General features: G+C 62.3%; 1 protein-coding gene across 1 annotated transcript; it reads right to left on the bottom strand.

The window, feature by feature from the left end:
• Positions 1 to 205: 205 nt before the first annotated feature.
• FMNL3 (formin like 3) lies at positions 206 to 17,787 on the bottom strand. The gene is made up of 27 exons (XM_054517739.1): positions 17,641 to 17,787; positions 14,908 to 14,991; positions 14,742 to 14,822; positions 14,542 to 14,618; positions 12,819 to 12,902; positions 11,696 to 11,848; positions 10,908 to 11,016; positions 10,751 to 10,827; positions 10,555 to 10,648; positions 9,672 to 9,746; positions 9,481 to 9,591; positions 9,254 to 9,403; positions 9,041 to 9,142; positions 8,710 to 8,959; positions 8,453 to 8,521; positions 7,754 to 7,878; positions 6,273 to 6,475; positions 5,420 to 5,654; positions 5,272 to 5,340; positions 5,079 to 5,159; positions 4,868 to 4,997; positions 4,307 to 4,467; positions 3,331 to 3,432; positions 3,152 to 3,241; positions 2,946 to 3,057; positions 2,748 to 2,847; positions 206 to 754 (listed from the first exon to the last, which is right to left on the bottom strand). The coding sequence occupies exons 1-26, from the start codon at positions 17,785 to 17,787 to the stop codon at positions 2,756 to 2,758; spliced, it is 3,063 nt and encodes a 1,020-aa protein (XP_054373714.1). The 3' UTR covers positions 206 to 754; positions 2,748 to 2,755.
• Positions 17,788 to 17,910: the final 123 nt, after the last annotated feature.

Genomic DNA, 17,910 nt, shown 5'->3' with positions numbered 1-17,910 from the left:
CTCCCCAAAGCAGGTCCCCCCTTCTCCTTAATCCCACAGCTTTAATAACAGCACTGCAAAGCTCTGCCAAAGCTCTGGTCCCTGCACATCTTTGTGCCCCCTCCCTGCTCCCCCAGAAACAGAACCACAGCCTGGGGAGGCTCCCCAAACTCCTGGGCTGCCTCTGTGTCCCCACCACGTTCCCCCAAATCAGGCACCGGCCATGTAAAAGACTCCATATATTTCACATGTACAAAAAGTCACTGTGGGGGGGAAAGGGCAGGGGGGTCCTGGGGTGGGGGGCACCATCCTGCCCCTCTCCCAGTGCCCCCCCAGCCTGGCTTTGGTCCCTTTTTTTTGGCACTTAGTGTTCACCTCAGTGGTCAAAGTGTCGAGCGCGGGGTGGAGGGGTCCCTCTGGTCCTCTAGTGGGGCTGGGGGCTCTGAGCCCCACCAGGGACAAGGGGACCCTGACAGGGAGGGGAGCACCCCATGGGTCAGCTCCTGATGCTGGGGCCCCACCACAGATGGATTTGGCCTCTGCCTTGGGTGGGCAGGGGGTGCAGGGTCTCCCCAGGCACAGGGATGTCACCCGTGGGAATGGTGGCACGGGGACATTTTGGCCCTGCTCCACGTGGTGTCAGGGCAGGACGGAGCCTCACGGGGCACCTGGGGGGCAGAGGGGGGTGAGGAGGGGCTGAGGCAGCCCCAGTCCTCCCCTGCCCCCCGGTCGGGCTCCTTTGCCTTGCTGGGCTACAGGCGGATCCACCTTCGGGCTGTGGGATGGAAGGGACAGTCAGGGACAGAGCCAGGGACACCTGGCCTGGCCTGAGGGGGTGCCCAGGTGACCCCCCCCAGAGTACAGGCACCACAGGCTGAGTCCTCCAGGCACTGGCCTAGGAGCCAGTAACGCTCTGGGATCCCCATTCTGGGCTCCAGCAGGGCACTGGGACCATACCCTGGCATCCAGTCTTGCACTGGGATCCTGCCCAGAACCCAGGAGTGCACTGGGACCTTGTCCTGGGACCCAGTAGGGCACTGGGATACCAGCCTGGGATCCAGTAGTGCACTGGGATACCAGTGTGGGATCTAGTAGGGCACTGGGATACCAGTGTGGGATCCAGTACTGTGCTGGGATCCCATCTTGAGACCCAGTAGGGCACTGGGATACCAGCCTGGCATCCAGTCTTGCACTGGGACCCTGCTTTGGAATCCAGTTTTGCCCTGGGATCCTGCCCAGAACCCAGTAGTGCACTGGGACCTTGTCCTGGGACCCAGGAGTGCACTGGGATACCAGCCTGGGATCCAGCACTGTGCTGGGATCCCACCTTGAGACCCAGTAGTGCACTGGGATCCTGCCCTGGGATCCAGTGACCCCACTCTGGGATCCAATATTGCAGTAGGATCTGTGCTGGAATCTAGCCTTGCTCCAAAATCCAGTACTGGGATCCTGCCAGGGCCCAGCCTTACATGAGGATCCAGTACTGGGATCTCATGCTGGAATCCAGCCTTGCACCAGGATCCTGGACTGGAATCCTGTGCCAGGACTCCATGCTGGGCAGCAACATTTCACTGGGATCCAGTGCCAGGAGCTGGCCTTCCACCCAGATCCAGCCTTATGCTGGGATCCTGTGCTGGGATCCAGCCTTGAACTTGGATCCAGTGCTGAGACTCTGCCTTGAAGTAGGATCCTGTGCTGGGATCCAGCTTTGTGTTGGGATCCTTTGTGAGGATCTTGTGCTGCGATCTAGCCTTGCACCAAGATTCCTGTGCTGGGATCTAGCCTTGATCTGGAATCCTGAGCTGTGATCCAGCTTTGTGCTGGGATCCTGTGCTGGGATCCAGCCTTGCACTGGGATCCTGTGCTGGGATCCAGCCTTGCAGTGGGATCCTGTGCTGGGATCCAGCTTTGTGTTGGGATCCTTTGTGGGGATCCTGTGCTGGGACCCAGCCTTGCACCAAGATTCCTGTGCTGGGATCTAGCCTTGATCTGGAATCCTGAGCTGTGATCCAGCCTTGCACTGGGATCCTGTGCTGGGATCCAGCCTTGCACTGGGATCTTATGCTGGGATCCTGTGTTGGGATCCAGCTCTGTGTTGGGATCTTGCACTGGGATCCTGTGCTGGGATCCAGCTCTGTGCTGGGATCCTGTGCTGGAATCCTGCCTTGCACCAGGATCCTGTGCTGAGATCCAGCTCTGAGTTGGGATCCTGTGCTGGGATCCAGCCTTGCACTGGAATCCTCTGCTGGGATTCTGATCTGGGATCCAGCTCTGTGCTGGGATCCTGTGCTGGGATCTTGTGCTGGGATCCTGTGCTGGGATCTAGCCTTGCACTGGGATTCTGAGCTGGGATCCAGCTCTGTGCTGGGATCCTGTGCTGGGACCCAGCTCTGAGTTGGGATCCTGTGCTGGGAATCTGTGCTGGGATCCAGCCTTGTACCAGGATCCTGTGCTGGGACCCTGTGCTGGCATCCTGCCTTGCACTGGGATCCAGTGCTGGGATCCAGCCTTGCACTGGGATCCTGTGCTGGGATCCAGCCTTGCACTGGGATCCTGTGCTGGGATCCAGCTCTGTGTTGGGATCCAGCGCTGGGATCCAGCCTTGCATTAAGATCCTGCCCCAATCCAAAGGCCTGGGGCACACCAGACACCCTGGGGTGACAACATGCAGGGAGGGGGGGGCGTGCAGAAGGGGGGCATGCGGGAGTCAGGGGGAACCCAGGGGGATCCAGGTGGGATCCAGGGGGATCCAGGCATGCAGGTGGTACCTGGGCTCTTAACAGCTGGACTCGTCGTGGTGGGACGGGTCGCAGAAGAAGCGGGAGCCCCGCTTGGCCGTGCGGGCAGTGAAGGGGACGCTCTTCAGCGCTGCGGGGGGACGGGCAGGGGACGGGGGGGACAGGGACACGTCAGCCCCCGTGGCTGGCAGGGCCAGGGCAGGGGGCAAGGGGCCGAGGGGGCCGTACCAGTGATGATGTCCTCGATGGTGCCATCCTTGCCCTCGTACATGGGCCGGTGGTCCTTGGCCTGGCGCCGCCGCAGCTCCGCGATCAGCTCCTGCTGCTGCCACTTGTTCCGCTGCGAGGGAGGCACAGGGGGTCCAGGTGAGGGACAAAGGGGTCCCCTCCGTGCCCCCTACTCCCCAAACCACCCTTTGGCTGCCTCCACCAACCTTCTCCTGCTTTTTAGCCTCCTGTGCCAGCAGCTTCTCCCGCATCACCTCCTCCTGCTTCTTGCGCGTCTCGTTTTCCTGCTCCGCGTCCTGCCGGGGCACACAGGTGGGGAGGGGTCAGATTTCCCCCACCATGGAGCCACTCACCTTCAGGGTAACCTTTCCTGGCCCCACCTCACCTTGTAGGAGTGGATGAAGCGGACAAAAACCGGGAAGAAGACAGATGGGGGGGTGGTCTTGGGGCTCTCGCCGAAATACCGCACCACGGTGTTGTAGGCGTCCTGGCACAGGAGCAGGGTTAGGCACAGGCAGTGCCCAGCACAGGGGGAGGGCAAGGCACAGTGGGCACCACGTGTGGGCAGAGCAGGGGAGGAGAGCACGAGGAGCGTGCAGAGCAAGGTGTGAGTGAAAAGGAATGCACAGAGAGAATGCAGAGGAAGGCAGGAGAGCACAAGGGGTGTGCACAGCCAGGAGCAGAACCAGATGTGCATGAGAAGTTTGCAAGACAAGGTGTGGATGACCAGGTATGCACAAGGACCGTGCAAGACAAGGTGTGGATGATGAAGAATGACATGGAGCATGCAAAGGTAAGCAGGAGTGCAAGAGGAGCATACAGAGCAAGGTGTGGACCACCAGGTGTGCCCATGGACCATGCAAGACAAGGTGTGGGTGATCAGATGTGCACAAGGACTGTGCAAGACAAGGTGTGGGTGACCAGATGTGCACAAGGACTGTGCAAGACAAGGTGTGGGTGATGAAGGACACGGAACATGCAGAGGAAAGCAGGGGTGCAAAGAGGAGCATGCAGAGCAAGGTGTGGATGACCAGATGCGCACGAAAAGTGTGCACAGCCAGGAGCAGAACCAGATGTGCATGAGAAGTTTGCAGAGCAAGGTTTCGATGACCAGGTGTGCACAAGGAGCATGCAAGACAAGGTGTGGATGAGCAGATGTGGACAAGGAGCATGCAACACAAGGTGTGGATAAGCAGATGTGCACGAGGAGTTTGCAGAACCAGGAGCAGAACCAGATGTGGACAAGGAGCATGCAACACGAGGTGTGGATGAGCAGATGTGCACGAGGAGTTTGCAGAGCGAGGTGTGGCCCAGCAGCTGTGCCCGTGGCTGGTGCCAGGCCGGGCGTGAGCCGCCCTCACCTCGGCCGTGCGCGCGTCGCGCTGCAGCCGCTCCAGCTGCCCCTCGCTGCCGCCCAGGAAGCTGCGCAGCACCGCGCTCTCGTGCTGCCCGCACTCCCGCCGCAGCAGCTCCATGCCCCGGCCCAGCTCCTTCACATCCAGCAGCACGTTCTCCAGGGACACTGCAGGGACACGGGATGGGTCAGTGTAGGGGGATACAGTATGGGTAAATGAAGGTGGTATAGAATGTAATCTTATCCCATAAAGAGTTGCAGCTGAACCAATTACTAAAGATTAGGAGAAGGCCTGATCTTAACAGGCCACAGCTGTAGCTAATAAGAAGAGTGTTATAAAAGAGTGGATTGGTGGGAACTGGAGTCAGTTGGCTACTGTGAGGATAAGGAAGAGTCGGTGTTTAGAGAAGCTATTTACAAGAGAAACATCAAGGAGGTACGACACTCTAGTAATATGGAACCCTTGCAATGTAATGACAATGGAACTCTTGCACTATAATGACAACAGGTCAGTGGCTGTGTGGGGCCGGGACAGCGAGGTGAGACCATGGGTTAGGTTGAGGAGCACCTGCTGCAGCTTTCTCCACAAAGTGCAGCTCCTGCCAGAAGTTCGCCAGCTCTGGGTACTTCTCCCGCACCGTCAGCGCGATGAAGTGCAGCAATGTCATCTTCCTGTCGGTTGACTTGGTGTCCAGGAGCTGCAGGAGGATTTGGGGAGGGGGTCAGGATGGTGGGATGGGACCCTCAGAGTCCCAGGGAGCCGGGAAGGGGCTGCCCACCAGGTCCAGACTCTGCAGTTTGAAGCCGTAGACTGCGCCACGTTTGCTGCTGTTCATGTAATTGCCCAGAGCCAAGATGATCTGCAGGGGCAAAGCAGCAGGGTTGGAGGGTCAGGAGGGAGCGAGACCCTCACAGGATCCCCCTCACCCAGCTACAGTGAGGCTGGATGAAGGACTGTCCTCACATCCCCACCTCCAACATGTGCTTCAGCTTCTGCGACGACTTAACCGAGGCCGAGGCCGCGATGATGGCGTTGAGCTGCTGCAGGGGGACAGCACAGGGGGGCTCAGCTGGGGTTCAGGCTGCAGCAGCTCCGGTACCCCCCTCCCCAGCTCCGTACCGGTGTCAGCATCTGGATATTCTCGGTGAAGTTGCCGAGGAAGGCCATGATGGCCATGCGCTGGGGCAGCCTCTCCACCTTGCTGAACTGCAGCATGAAGCGATCCTCATCCGCCAGCTCCTCCAGCGGCTTCCGCTCGCGCTCGTACTGCCTCAGCGCCTTGGCCTCCGCCTCCGTGGGCAGGAACCGCATCAGGCACTCCACAAAATCCACCGGCAGCGTCGCCAGGTCGAACCTGCCCCCGCACCGCAGTGTTGGGGAGCAGATCCCCATGGTGCCCAGTTTGGGAAGCCTGGATCCCATCCTTTGGCCACCCAGAACCACAGCCAGAGCCCCTGCACCCTGCCTGGACCTCTGTACCCCACCTGGACCTCCTGAACACCAGTCAGACCACATGCCCCCCAGCCAAGTCCTCTGCACCCCAACAAGCCCTTGCCTGCCTCTCCTGTTGATCCCCCTCCCCCTGGCCAGACCCCCTGCACCCCAACAAGCCCCTCTGTATTCCAGACAGTCTCTCTGCACCCTGCCTGGACCTCCTGAACTCCAGTCAGACCATGTGCCCCCCAGCCAGGTCCTCTGCACCCCAACAAGCCCCTCTGCATTCTAGATATTCTCTCTGCACTCTGCCTGCCCCCCTGAACCCCAAACAACTCCTGCTGCACCTCTGCCAAGACTCCCTGTACTCTGCCTAGGTCCCCTGAACCCCAAGCAGCCACCTTGCCCCCAGCCAAACCATCTGCACCCCAACCGACCCCCTTGCACCCCAACCAACCCCCTTGAACCCTGTTTACCCTCCTGCACCCCATTCCTGACCCTCCCTGCCCCGTTTCTGCCCCCGCAGTGCAGCCCATACGTGTGGATGGCCCGGCAGATCTCGTCGGCGCTGCGGCCGGCCTTGCGCAGGGTGATGGCCAAGTTCTTGGCACGGTTGGCCTCCAGCAGGGTCACCTTGGTGGCCACTTTCTGCGCCGCCTTGCTCTTGGCACACACCAGGTCCAGCGCCGGGCCCTGCGCCTTGGTCTTGAACAGCTCCTCGAAGCGCTCCAGGTCCAGGTCCTGGGGGGATCAGGGGGGTCAGAACTGGGGCTGGGGGTGCCCACATGGAGAGGAGGACTCCATAATATCAGAAGGCTAATTAATTACTTTATTATACTATATTGTTCTATACTATATTACTACTATACTATATTCTGTACTATATTCTATACTGTATTACTATTATTATACTATAATCTATTATTCTATACTATATTGTTCTATACTATATTACTATTATTATACTATATTCTATTTTTTATACTACATTACATATTATAATATACTATATTATACTATATTCTATACTATATTACAGTATATTCTATGCTATATTACTATATTACTATTATACTATATCCTATACTATATTACAGTATATTATTCCATACTATATTACTACATTATTCTATACTATATATATTAGTATATTATATCCTATATTACATATTATAATTTACTATATTATAGTGTATTCTATACTATATTACAGGATATTATTCTATACTATATTACTATTATACTATATTCTATACTATATTACTAAATTCTATATTATATATATTAGTATATTCTATGCTATATTACAGGATATTATTCTATACTATATAATATATATTAGCATATGATATACTATATTACTATATATATACTACATATATATTAGTATATTATATCCTATATTACTATACTATATTACATATTATAATATACTTTATTATAGTATATTATATACTATATTACAGGATATTGTTTTATACTTTATTACTATTATACTATACTATATTATTCTATACTATATTACTATACTATTATATACTATATATATTAGTATATTCTATACTATATTACTGTACTATATTACATATTGTAATATACTGTATTATAGTGTATTCTATACCATATTACAGTATATTATACTATAATATAGTATATTCTACACTATATTACTACATCTAAACTGAATCTGCCAAGCACTCAACTCCACTGCACAGAATGTCATGACTGTCAGCTGACAGTCCTGACACACGCACCTGGATTCAACTGGTCAGTTAATCAAATTGACCAGAATAATTGATCAAATAACCTGAATCCAATTATCAATTCCCTTCAGGTAAAAAATCTTCCACAATGCACCCTACTCGTGAACAACAAGAGGAGCAGCAATTGAGATAAGAACTGGTTTTTTTCCTTTCTCTAAGCTTCAGAGAATGTGAATCCCAGAAATATCCTAGGGAAGTTGTGCCTTGTTTTTTCTCTGTGGAGAGAAATGTGGCTCCAGAGGGGTCCTGGGCTCACCTCCAGCACCCTCTCATCATCCAGCTCGCTGAACACCGTCCCGCTGATCTGGCTGGGCTTCAGCGCTGTCCAGTTGAACACAGGCAGCCGGAACTTGGTCTTGATGGGTTTCTTGATCCGGATGGCTGCCAGCGGGGTGGGAGCCAGCTCAGCACCCCCAGGGCACGGGGACATGTCCTGTGCCCACCCTGAGCCACCCGAGCCTGGTGTCATCAACCCCCGGGCCACCCAATCCCCGTGCTGGGGTCCCCTGAGCGCGTGTTCCTTGGGGATTGCAACTCCAGCACCCTGGTCCCCACATCCTCCCTGTCCCTTGTCCCTGTCCCCACAGTTCCCATGTCCTCCCTGTCCACACAGTCCCTACACCATCCCTGTCCCCATGATCCCCACATCCTCCTGTCCCCACTGTCCCTGCACTGTCCCAGTGCACGCATCCTCCCTCTTCCCTGTCCTTACAGTGCCCACGTCCTCCCTGTCCCCACTGACCCTGCACTGTCTCACTCCCCACACCTCCCTGTCCCCATGGTCCCCACATCCTCCTGTCCCCACTGTCCCTGCACTGTCCCAGTCCCAACATCCAGTGCCCACACCCTGCCCCCTGTCCCCACTGTCCCTGCACTGTCCCAGTCCCAACATCCAGTGCCCACACCCTCCCTGTCCCCTGTCCCCACCCTGTGGTCCCCCCTCGTCCCCACGTACCTGAGAGCCCCACGGTGAGGGCGATGGAGGGTGAAGCCCCGGGCAGCGGCGGGGCCGGGGGACATTTCCCTGTGGAGCCATCAGAGGGAGGGGGTGAGACCCCAATTTTGGGGACCACCCACCCTCGGGTGTGACCCAGCACCAGGGACATCCCTGCCTGGGACCCGTCCCACCCCTGGGGACACCCCGCTCTGAGCTGCCCCATTTTGGGTGCCCCGGGAGCTTCTCCTCCTCCTCCTCCTCCTCCTCCTCCTCACCTGGGAGCGGGGGCGCGGGGGGCGGCAGCGGGGGAGGCGGAGGGGGCGGCGGGGGGGGCGCGGCTTCCACGGGGGGCAGGACCGGGGGTCTCAGGGTCTCCTCCGAGGGCTCGGGCAGCGGAGGGGGCGGCTCGGCCCCGCTGGGAAGCGGGGGCGGCTCGGAGCCGTAGTGCCGCCGGAAAGCCTCGTCCTTCTCCTTGATCATCCTGCGCAGCGTGTGCACCTGGTGGCTCGTGTGCTCGTAGGTCTCCTGGGGGACAGCGAGGGTCACACCGGGGGGATTGGGACCCTTCCCCATTCCCGACAGCCCCTATAGCCCCCCCCAGCACACCTTGACCACCTCCAGCTCCTTCTCTCGCTGCAGCAGCTGCTTCTCCAGCTCTGCCACCCGCATCATGTTCTCGTTCTCCAGGTCCAGCAGCTTCTCCGTTAGCTGGGGAAAGGGACACGGCTGTGACAGCAGCTCGGGGACACCCCTGGTGTCACCTCTGACCTCCCTGGGACCCAGCAAGGAACATCCCCACATCCCCCTGTGCTCACATACGTGGGACAGGTGCTCCTCCAGCTCCTCCACCTTCTCCAGGGCCACATTCTTGGTCTCAGCATCCTCCAGCAGCCCCCCCACATCGAAGACGTTGTCCAGGTACGCCTGGATCTGCACCTGCAGCTTCTCACTCTCCGTGTGCCTCGACTTCTGTGGGCACAAAGGCACCATCAAGGATGGGGGGGCCCCCCAACACAATTCCCCTTACCCTCGACCCCCTCCCATACCTGCAGGAACTCCTCCAGCCCCAGTTTGGTGAACTCGTACTGGAGATGGACGCGGAAGTTCATGTCCTCCACCGAGTGCACCACGATGTTGATGAACTGCATGCAGGCCACCTGCAGGCAGGGCTGGCGTCACCAGGAGTCCTCCTGGCCCCCCAGAGAGCCTCCCCCTCACCCAGGACAGGGTGTCCCACCATGAAGTCGATGCTGCTGTCCTCGTTGCGGAAGTATTCCATCAGCCGCTCGAAGCGGTGTTTCTCCTTGCACACCTGGGCAGGCAGAAATGGGGTTCACCTGGCGTGGCCCCCCAGCCACTGACCCTCCTCTCATCTCCTGGACTCCACTTCCCTAATCCCAGTCTGGTCCTGCTGCTCCCAGACCCTCCATTCCTCATCTTCCCTGATCCCTCCAACCCCTGCACTCCATTCCCCCCATCCCAACCTCGTCCTGTCTCCCTCCATTCCCCCCATGCCAACCTGGTCCTGTCTCCCTCCATTCCCCTCATCCCAGATTGCTCCTGGTGCCCCCATACCAACCTTCTTTTGGGGTTTCCCTCATCCCAGATTGCTCCTGGTGCCCCCATCCCAGCCTTCTCTTGGGGTTTCCCTCATCCCAGATTGCTCCTGGGGTCCCCAGTTCCTCCAATCCAGGGGTCCTGCTCCCCAGTCCCAGCCTGATTCTGGTGCCCCTATTCCCCCCATCCCACCCTGGTCCTGTCTCCCTCCATTCCCCCATCCCAACCTGGTTCTTTTTCCCTCCATTCCCCCATCCCAACCTGGTTCTTTTTCCCTCCATTCCCCCATCCCACCCTGCTCCTGTCTCCCTCCATTCCCCTCATCTCAGACTGGTCCTGGTGCCCCCATCCCAGCCTTCTCTTGGGGTTTCCCTCATCCCAGATTGCTCCTAGGGACCCCAGTTCCTCCATTCCAGGGGTCCTGCTCCCCAGTCCCAGCCTGATTCTGGTGCCCCCATTCCCCCATCCCAACCTGATTCTTTTTCCCTCCATTCCCCCCATCCCATCCTGGTCCCGTCTCCCTCCATTCCCCCATCCCAGCCCCGTTCCCACTCCCCTTGTACCTCCTTGAAGTTGTCAAAGGCTGCCAGGATGATCTCATGGCCGCCCCTCACCAGGCACACAGCAGCCAACAGCTCCAGCACCAGCGCCTTCATCCTGGCCACAGCGTCACCATCGCCATCAGTGCCACCATCACCATCAGTGCCACCCCCTGCCAGCTCCAGGACCCCTGTCCCACCCTGCCAGCCCCTCCCTCACCTCGGGTTCTTGTTGTTGAGGCTCAGGGCGATCTCGTTGACGGCATGGGGGTGAGACATGACCAGGTTGAAGCCGTACTGTGGGGATGGAGAGCAAAAACAGCGTCAGCCGCGGTGGCAGCGGTGACAACGGCGTCCCCACCGTGTGGTGACAGTACCTGGTAGTTCATGATGGCCCGAAGACACATGATGCAGAGGTGAACATCGTCCTTCTGGCTCACCAGGCGTGAGTTCTTCAGTGCCCTGCGGCTGGGCAGCGTGCCATAGCTGCAGGACAGGGCACACAGTGAGCGGGGCTGGCACCAACGGGGGGGACAGCGTGGGGACAGCCAGCAGGGATTCAGAGGGACAAAGGCAGCCAGAGGGTGACAGGGACAGAGCGTGCAGAGGCGGAGCAGAGGCGGGCACGGGGCTGGCCCCGGAGAGCCGGTACTTACCGGGCGGGCGGCGAGGTGGGCACGGAGGGGACAGAGAGAGAGCACAGCCAGAGAGGGGCACCCCGGCCCTGGAAGCAGAAACGGGGTGCATTACCCCGGGGCACGGGGGGACAGCCAGAGCAGGGTGAGCGGAGCCGCGGGGGCAGAGGACAGGCGGGATGGCGAGACAGCGATGGCAGTGCCAGGCCTGCGCGGGCACGAGAGGCAGAACAGGCTGTGGCACATGTGGCACACCAAGGGCGAGGCACAGCGCTGCGTTTGTGCCATGCAGGCGGCATGGGACAGGGCAGTGAGTGGCACCATGGCAGGACGGCGCTCGGCATGGCACACAGCATGGCACACAGCATGGCACACTGGCACACAGCATGGCACACAGCATGGCACACTGGCACACTGGCACACAGCATGGCACACTGGCACAGCACTCAGCAAGCAGCCAGAGCCCTGCAGCAGGACGTACCCCCATGGCAGGACGTCCCCCCAGAGTGGGACATCCCCCGGGCACGTACCGTAGGGCGGTCTGGCGGGCAGAGCGTGCCAGGCTGCTGGTGAAGGGGGCGGGCAGGGCGCTGGGGTGCTGCAGATCCTCGATGGATCTGCTCCAGGAGCGCAGCTTCTCCAGGGCACCGTCCTCAGCACCTTCCAGGCCCTCAAAATCCAACCTGGAGGGGGAACACGCGCACGGCGGGGGAGGAACACTGCTTTGGCAGGGGCACAAGGCACTGGTGGATGGCACAGGGCTCTGGCAGGGGGCACAGGGCTTTGGCAGGGGGCATAGGGCTTTGGCAGGGGGCACAGTGCCCTGGAAGGGGGCACAGGGCTCTGAAGGGGGGCACAGGGCTCTGACAGCGGGCACACTGCTCTGGTGAGGGGGCACAGGGCTGTGGCAGGGGGCACAGGGCTCTGACAGGGGGCACAGGGCTCTGGAGGGTGGCACAGGGCTCTGGCAGGGGGCACAGGGCTATAGCAGTGAGTTCATGGCTCTGGTAGGGGGCACAGGGTTCTGACAGCGGGCACAAGGCTCTGGTGGATGGCACAGTGCTCTGGCAGCGGGCACAGGGCTCTGGCAGGCGGCACAGGGCTTGGGCAGGGGGCACAGGGCGCTGGCAACTCTGGCAGGGGGCACAGGGCTCTGGCGGGGGGCACACAGCTCTGGAGGGTGGCACAGGGCTCTGGCAGGGGGCACAGGGCTCTGGCAGGTGGCACACTGCTCTGGAGGGTGGCACAGGGCTCTGGCAGGGGGCACAGGGCTCTGGCGGGGGGCACACGGCTCTGGAGGGTGGCACACAGCTCTGGCAGCGGGCACAGTGCTTTGGCAGGTGGCACACGGCTCTGGCAGCTCTGGCAGCGGGCACACGGCTCCAGCACAGATGCAAGCACTGAAGCAGGTGCCAAGTGGGCACTCGCGGGGGGGGCAGAGGCACGAGGGTGGCTCAGGAATTCCCAGAGCAGCCAGGGAGGGTCTGAAATTCCCGCATCCCTCAGAAACGCGCTGGTCCCTCCCTGCCTCAGGGCTGATAAGGGACCCGGCCGGTATCAGGGAGCTGCCACGGCCACCGGCAACTTCCACACTCCCCAAGGATTCCCTGGAGCCCCCTCCCCTCACCCAGAGACCCCCCCGACCCCACTCACATGACAGCGCACTGGGCGAAGGACAGGTAATTCACCAGCACATCCAGCCCCTTGTTCTCATCATTGAGGAACTCCCGCACCCACCTGCGGCACCAGGAACCCATCAGAGCCCCAGGGGAAACCGGGACCCCCCCAGCACAGCCCCCTCCAACACGGGGACCCCCCCAGCACAGCCCCCTCCAACACCGGGACCCCCCCAGCACAGCCCCCTCCAACACGGGGACCCCCCCAGCACAGCCCCCTCCAACACCGGGACCCCCCCAGCACAGCCCCCTCCAACACCGGGACCCCCCCAGCACAGCCCCCTCCAACACGGGGACCCCCGTCCTGGCACGGGGCCGGCGCGGGCACTGCCCTGGTGGGTGCAGCCCCTCCGTTATCAGCGGTGCCAGCGCCAGCGCGGGGTTATCTGAGGAGGGCAGGGCAGGGAGGGATCGGTGCGGGCGGGAAACGGAGCTTGGTGATGGGGCTGCACCCCCATTCCCACCCGTCGTGGGGAAAGGAGGGGATTCGGGGTGCCCCTACCCTTGGGGTGCAGTTGTGGGGTGCCAAGAAGGGGGTGGGGGTACAGGGGGTGGGGGATTCAGCCCGACCCTTGGGAGGGTCTTGGGGTGCAATTGTGAGGTGCTGTGCCCACGGGCAAGGAGGTGGGAGTGGATTCACCCCAACCCATGGGAGGGTGTTCGGGTGCACTTGAGATGTGCTGTGCCAAGGAGGGGGTGGGGGGTTCCTCCCGACCCTTGGGAGGGTCTTGGGGTGCATTGTGAGGTGCTGTGCGGGTGGGGGTACAGGGGGTCCCCGACCCTTGGGAGGGTGTTTGGGTGCAGTTGTGGGGTGCCAAGAAGGAGGTGGGGGTACAGGGGGTGGGGGATTCAGCCCGACCCTTGGGAGGGTCTTGGGGTGCAATTGTGAGGTGCTGTGCCCACGGGCAAGGAGGGGGGAGTGGATTCACCCCGACCCTTGGGAGGGTCTTGGGGTGCATTGTGAGGTGCTGTGCGGGTGGGGGTACAGGGGGTCCCCGACCCTTGGGAGGGTCTTGGGGTGCAATCGTGAGGTGCAAGGAGGGGATGGGGGTACACGGGGTGAGGGGTTCACCCCGGAGCACCGGGGGTCCCCGGCCCACCCCACCGCCGTGCGTCAGGGAGCCCCGGGGGCCGCGGCCGCCCCTTTCCTGCCGCCGCCAGCCCCCTCGCCCCAGCCCGTTTCCTGTCTCCGGCTGCTGCTATTTTGGGTTCCGTGGGCAGGGACGAGCGGGGCCGGCGGCGGGGAACAGCCCGCACGTGCACGAGCCGCCCCGGGCACGGCTGTGCCACCGGGAACCCTCCGCTGATGTCCCCGACATCCCCCGGGAACGGCTCCGTCCCGGCCGCTCCCTGCGCGGCTCCGGGGCATCATCCCGGGGTGGGTCGGGGATGGAACCGACCGAGCCCCTCCGGTCTGTCGGGAGGAGCCGGACGGGATCTGGCCACGCTGCCTCGTTCAGGGCGTCATCGGCGGCCCATCCGCCCCGGCATCCGCCCCCGGGAGCTGCCCGCGGGCCGGGGCAGGAACCGGCCCAGTTCCTGCAGCGCCTCCGGCTTCCCCTGCAGCTGCGTGGGGCTGGTGACAGCACCCCCGATCCCCGCCGGGACCCCGCGAGCCATCCGGAACTCTGCACCCCCAGCTTGGACCCCACAAACCATCCCCAGGACCCCCCAGCCCTTCCCCAGGACCCCCCGCTCACCCAATGTGGTTGGTCCTCAGGCTGATCTCCAGCTCCCGCAGCACCTTGGTGGACTCCTGCACCCTCCTCCTGAACTTCTGGGGGCAAAGCAAGGCTGAGCCGTGCCCCCCAGATTGCCCAAACCCCCCCAAGGCACCCCCAAGCCCCCCAAGGCTCCCCCAAAGCCCCTCAAGGCTCCCCCAAAGCCCCCAGCCCCTCACCTTCCGTGTGACACCCGGCTCCAGGAAGCTGCGCAGCTTCTGGATGTAGGCATGGGGTGGGCTCTTCACCTGGAACCGCTCCTGGGAGGGGACAGGAGGGTGTTGGTGACATTGGGACAGCGGCATTGTCCCCTCCCCAGACCCTCCACGGACCACCCAGCCCCACCTGGTCACAGATGAGGTCCCACTTCTTCTCGTTGTCGTATTGGCGCAGCAGCCGAGCTTTGTCCGGGGGCAGGTTCATGGAGCTCTGGGGACACAGGGGGGGTGTCACCCTGAGGGACACGGGGACAGTGCCCCCCAAGGGCCACCGAGACCCATGGCACAGCTTGGGTGGCCCCAAAAAGCATCCACGACACAGCCAGGGTCCCCTCTAAGGGCACCCTGAGCTGTGACATTTCCAGAGCGCCTGGCACCAGGGTGGGTGCCACCCTGAGGGACACGGGGACAGCGCCCCCCAAGGGACACCGAGACCCATGGCACAGCCTGGGTGGCCCCAAAAAGCACCCACAGCACCCACAGTGCCCCCCAAGGGGCACCAGGACCCATGGCACAGCTTGGGTGGCCCCAAAAAGCACCCAGAGCACAGCCAGGGTCCCCTCTAAGGGCACCCTGAGCTGGGACACAGCCAGAGCGCCTGGCACCAGGGTGCACCAGGGTGCACCAGCGGGCACAGATGTGGCACGGGCACAGCAGTGCCACTGGGGCCACGTGCCAAGCACCAGAGGCACCAAATCTCTCCATCCCTGACGCATCCTTCCTGTCTGCAGCCGCTTCCGTGCCACAACCGCAGCCTCCGCTCCCGACCGTGGCACGGGGCCAGGCACCAGTGCCAGCTGCCCAGGACACCAAACACGGGGCCAGGCACCAGTGCCAGCTGCCCAGGACACCAAACACGGGGCCAGGCACCGGTGCCACCTCCCCAGGACACTGGACACAAAGCCTGGCACTGGTGCCACCTCCCCAGGACACCGGATGCAAGGCCTGGCACTGGTGCCAGCTCCCCAGGACACCTGGCACAAAGCCTGGCACTGGTGGCTGCTCACTGGGACACTGGGCACAAGGCCAGGCTCTGGTGCTGGTCCAGGGTCATCGGGAAGACCCCAGTGGGATGTGGCACAGGACAAATGGAGTGCCACAGTGGGCACCAGGGATGCCAGAGAGCCTGTGACTGCCCTGATGGGCAATGCCACCCCAGGGAGAGATGCCAGCCCATGTGGGCGATGTCACCCTGGTGGGAGATGGCATTGCTCTGGGTGATGTCACCCTGGTGGGAGATGCCACCCGAGTGACACAGCCCGGGGCAGCCCCGTTGTCAGGAGCTGCTCCACCCCTCCAGGTCAGCCCTGCCCTGCTCATCCCGATCCCACCGGAAACCGGGACAGAGCCCGGGGGGAGGCCACGCACCCCTGGGCAAGGTTCCCATGGGACTGACCCTCAGGACAGACTGACCACCAGCAGGGACTGACAACCAGGACAGACTGACCACCAGGACAGACTGACCACCAGCACCAAAACTGCCCCCCGAGGGGCACCGTGCCCTCCCCACGGGGCTGTGGTTGTCCCCTTGTCCAGCAGCAAAACCCCGGGCCTGGCTGGGAACGGGGGCGGAAAGGACGCCCAGAGACCCCGCCTGGGGGCGAGGGGCACCCGCGGGGGGCTTTGAAGCGCAGCCGCCCGCCCGTCCCGGCGTTCCCGCCGCTCCGTTTCCTGCCTTTGTGGTGGGAACGCGGCCGCTCCCGGCCGGGCACTTCCCCTCCGCCGTCCGCCCCACCGGGAGCCCCCCATGGCTATCCCGGGCTTGAATCCCACCGGGAAACGGCGGTAGCGGGGCTTGGGGGGGCTCCGGGGCGGATCCTCGCCCCCGGGGGCCGCCGGGCTTCCATCACATGATGGAATATTTTCCGCCCCCGGGACGGCACCGGGAGCTGCCGACGGCCGCGGGGACATTTTGGGGGACGCAGGTGCCACCACCCTGCAAAGTGACCCCCCCCGGTACCGGTGTCGCCCGGCAGGACGTGTCCCCCCCGCCACAGGCCCCGCGTGGGATGCGGGACGGGCGGGAGCCGCTCGTTACCGGCGGGACGCGCCCACGCCGGTGCCCCCGGTGCCCCTCGGTGCCCCGATTTCGCCTTCCAGAGCCCCGGGGGACCACACTCGGCATTTCCTGCCCGGCTGCGGCTTCCGCTGGCGGCGGCTCCCACCGGGATGGCGGGGCCGGGGGGCACCAGTGTCACCCAGCCACGGTGTCCCCCCCAGCCAAAACAAAGCCGGCGCCGCGGAGGGGCCACCGGGACGGCTCCGGGGCCACCCAAGCGCCGGTGGGACCCCTCGGTCCCGGTGGCACCGGGGACACTGGCGAGCCACGTCCCGGGGCCGCGGTGGCACCAGGGTGGCCACCGCCCCGGCAGTGACAGCGGACCGGGGACCGCGCAGGGCACCCGCGCCCACCGGGAACCACTTCATGCACCGGGAAACCGGGAACCCCCGCACCCAGCGGGGAATCCCAGCCCCGCGCGCTGCCCCGACCGGACTTTCCCGGTTTACAAAGTCCCCGGGCCTCAGGGGCCCCCGCGGTGGCACCGGGAGTGGCGTCACCCCCGGGGCTGTCCCGGGTGGGGAGTCCCCCGCGGTCCCGCGGTCGCTGCCCATCCCCGCGGGCACCGGCGCTCCCCGCCCGTCCCTGGCGGCTCAGGGCGGCGGTGCCGTCCCGGCGGTGCCCGGTGCCCGCCAACTGGTCCGGGAGAGCGCATCGGGAGGAGTCCCGGGAAGGGATGAACCGGGAGGGGGCTCAGCGGGAACACGGACGGAGCGAACGGGCGAAGCGCACCAGGGGGCACACCGGGAACGGAGGGTGAGCACCGGGAACTGGGGAGCGCGGCGGGGGTCGGCCTCTCACCAGCACCAGGGCGAAACGCTCCTCCAGCTCGCAGGGCTCCGGCATCGGCATCTTTCCCGGGGCGAAGAGACCGGCTCCCCCCGGGGCCGCCGGTGTTCCCGGGCCCCGGGGCAGCGCCTCCCCGTCCGCGCTCTCCACGTTCCCCATCCCCGGCCCAGGCACCGGGGGGCGGTGGGGGAGGTTCAGCCCGTTGTGTCCGGCGCTGCCGCCGCCTCCCGGTCCCGCCCCGCCCGCCCCGCCGGGTCCCGCCCCAGCGCTGCCCGTGCGCGG

The sequence above is a fragment of the Molothrus ater genome, chromosome 30, assembly GCF_012460135.2.
Source record: "Molothrus ater isolate BHLD 08-10-18 breed brown headed cowbird chromosome 30, BPBGC_Mater_1.1, whole genome shotgun sequence".
Taxonomy (NCBI): domain Eukaryota; kingdom Metazoa; phylum Chordata; class Aves; order Passeriformes; family Icteridae; genus Molothrus; species Molothrus ater.
The sequence above is the reverse complement of the archived record's forward strand: the minus strand, read 5'-3'. Positions and strand labels throughout refer to the sequence as shown.

What these genes read in the sequence shown, in the direction of transcription:
- FMNL3 (XM_054517739.1), bottom strand. Translation starts at nt 17,787, where the DNA reads ATGGGGAACGTGGAGAGCGCGGACGGGGAGGCGCTGCCCCGGGGCCCG. An exon ending in CCTTTGACAACTTCAAGGAG is followed by an intron (nt 9,747 to 10,554) that starts GTACAAGGGGAG and finishes CTGCCTGCCCAG; the next exon opens with GTGTGCAAGGAGAAACACCG. An exon ending in ATCTGCCGGGCCATCCACAC is followed by an intron (nt 5,655 to 6,272) that starts GTATGGGCTGCA and finishes GTGCGGGGGCAG; the next exon opens with GTTCGACCTGGCGACGCTGC.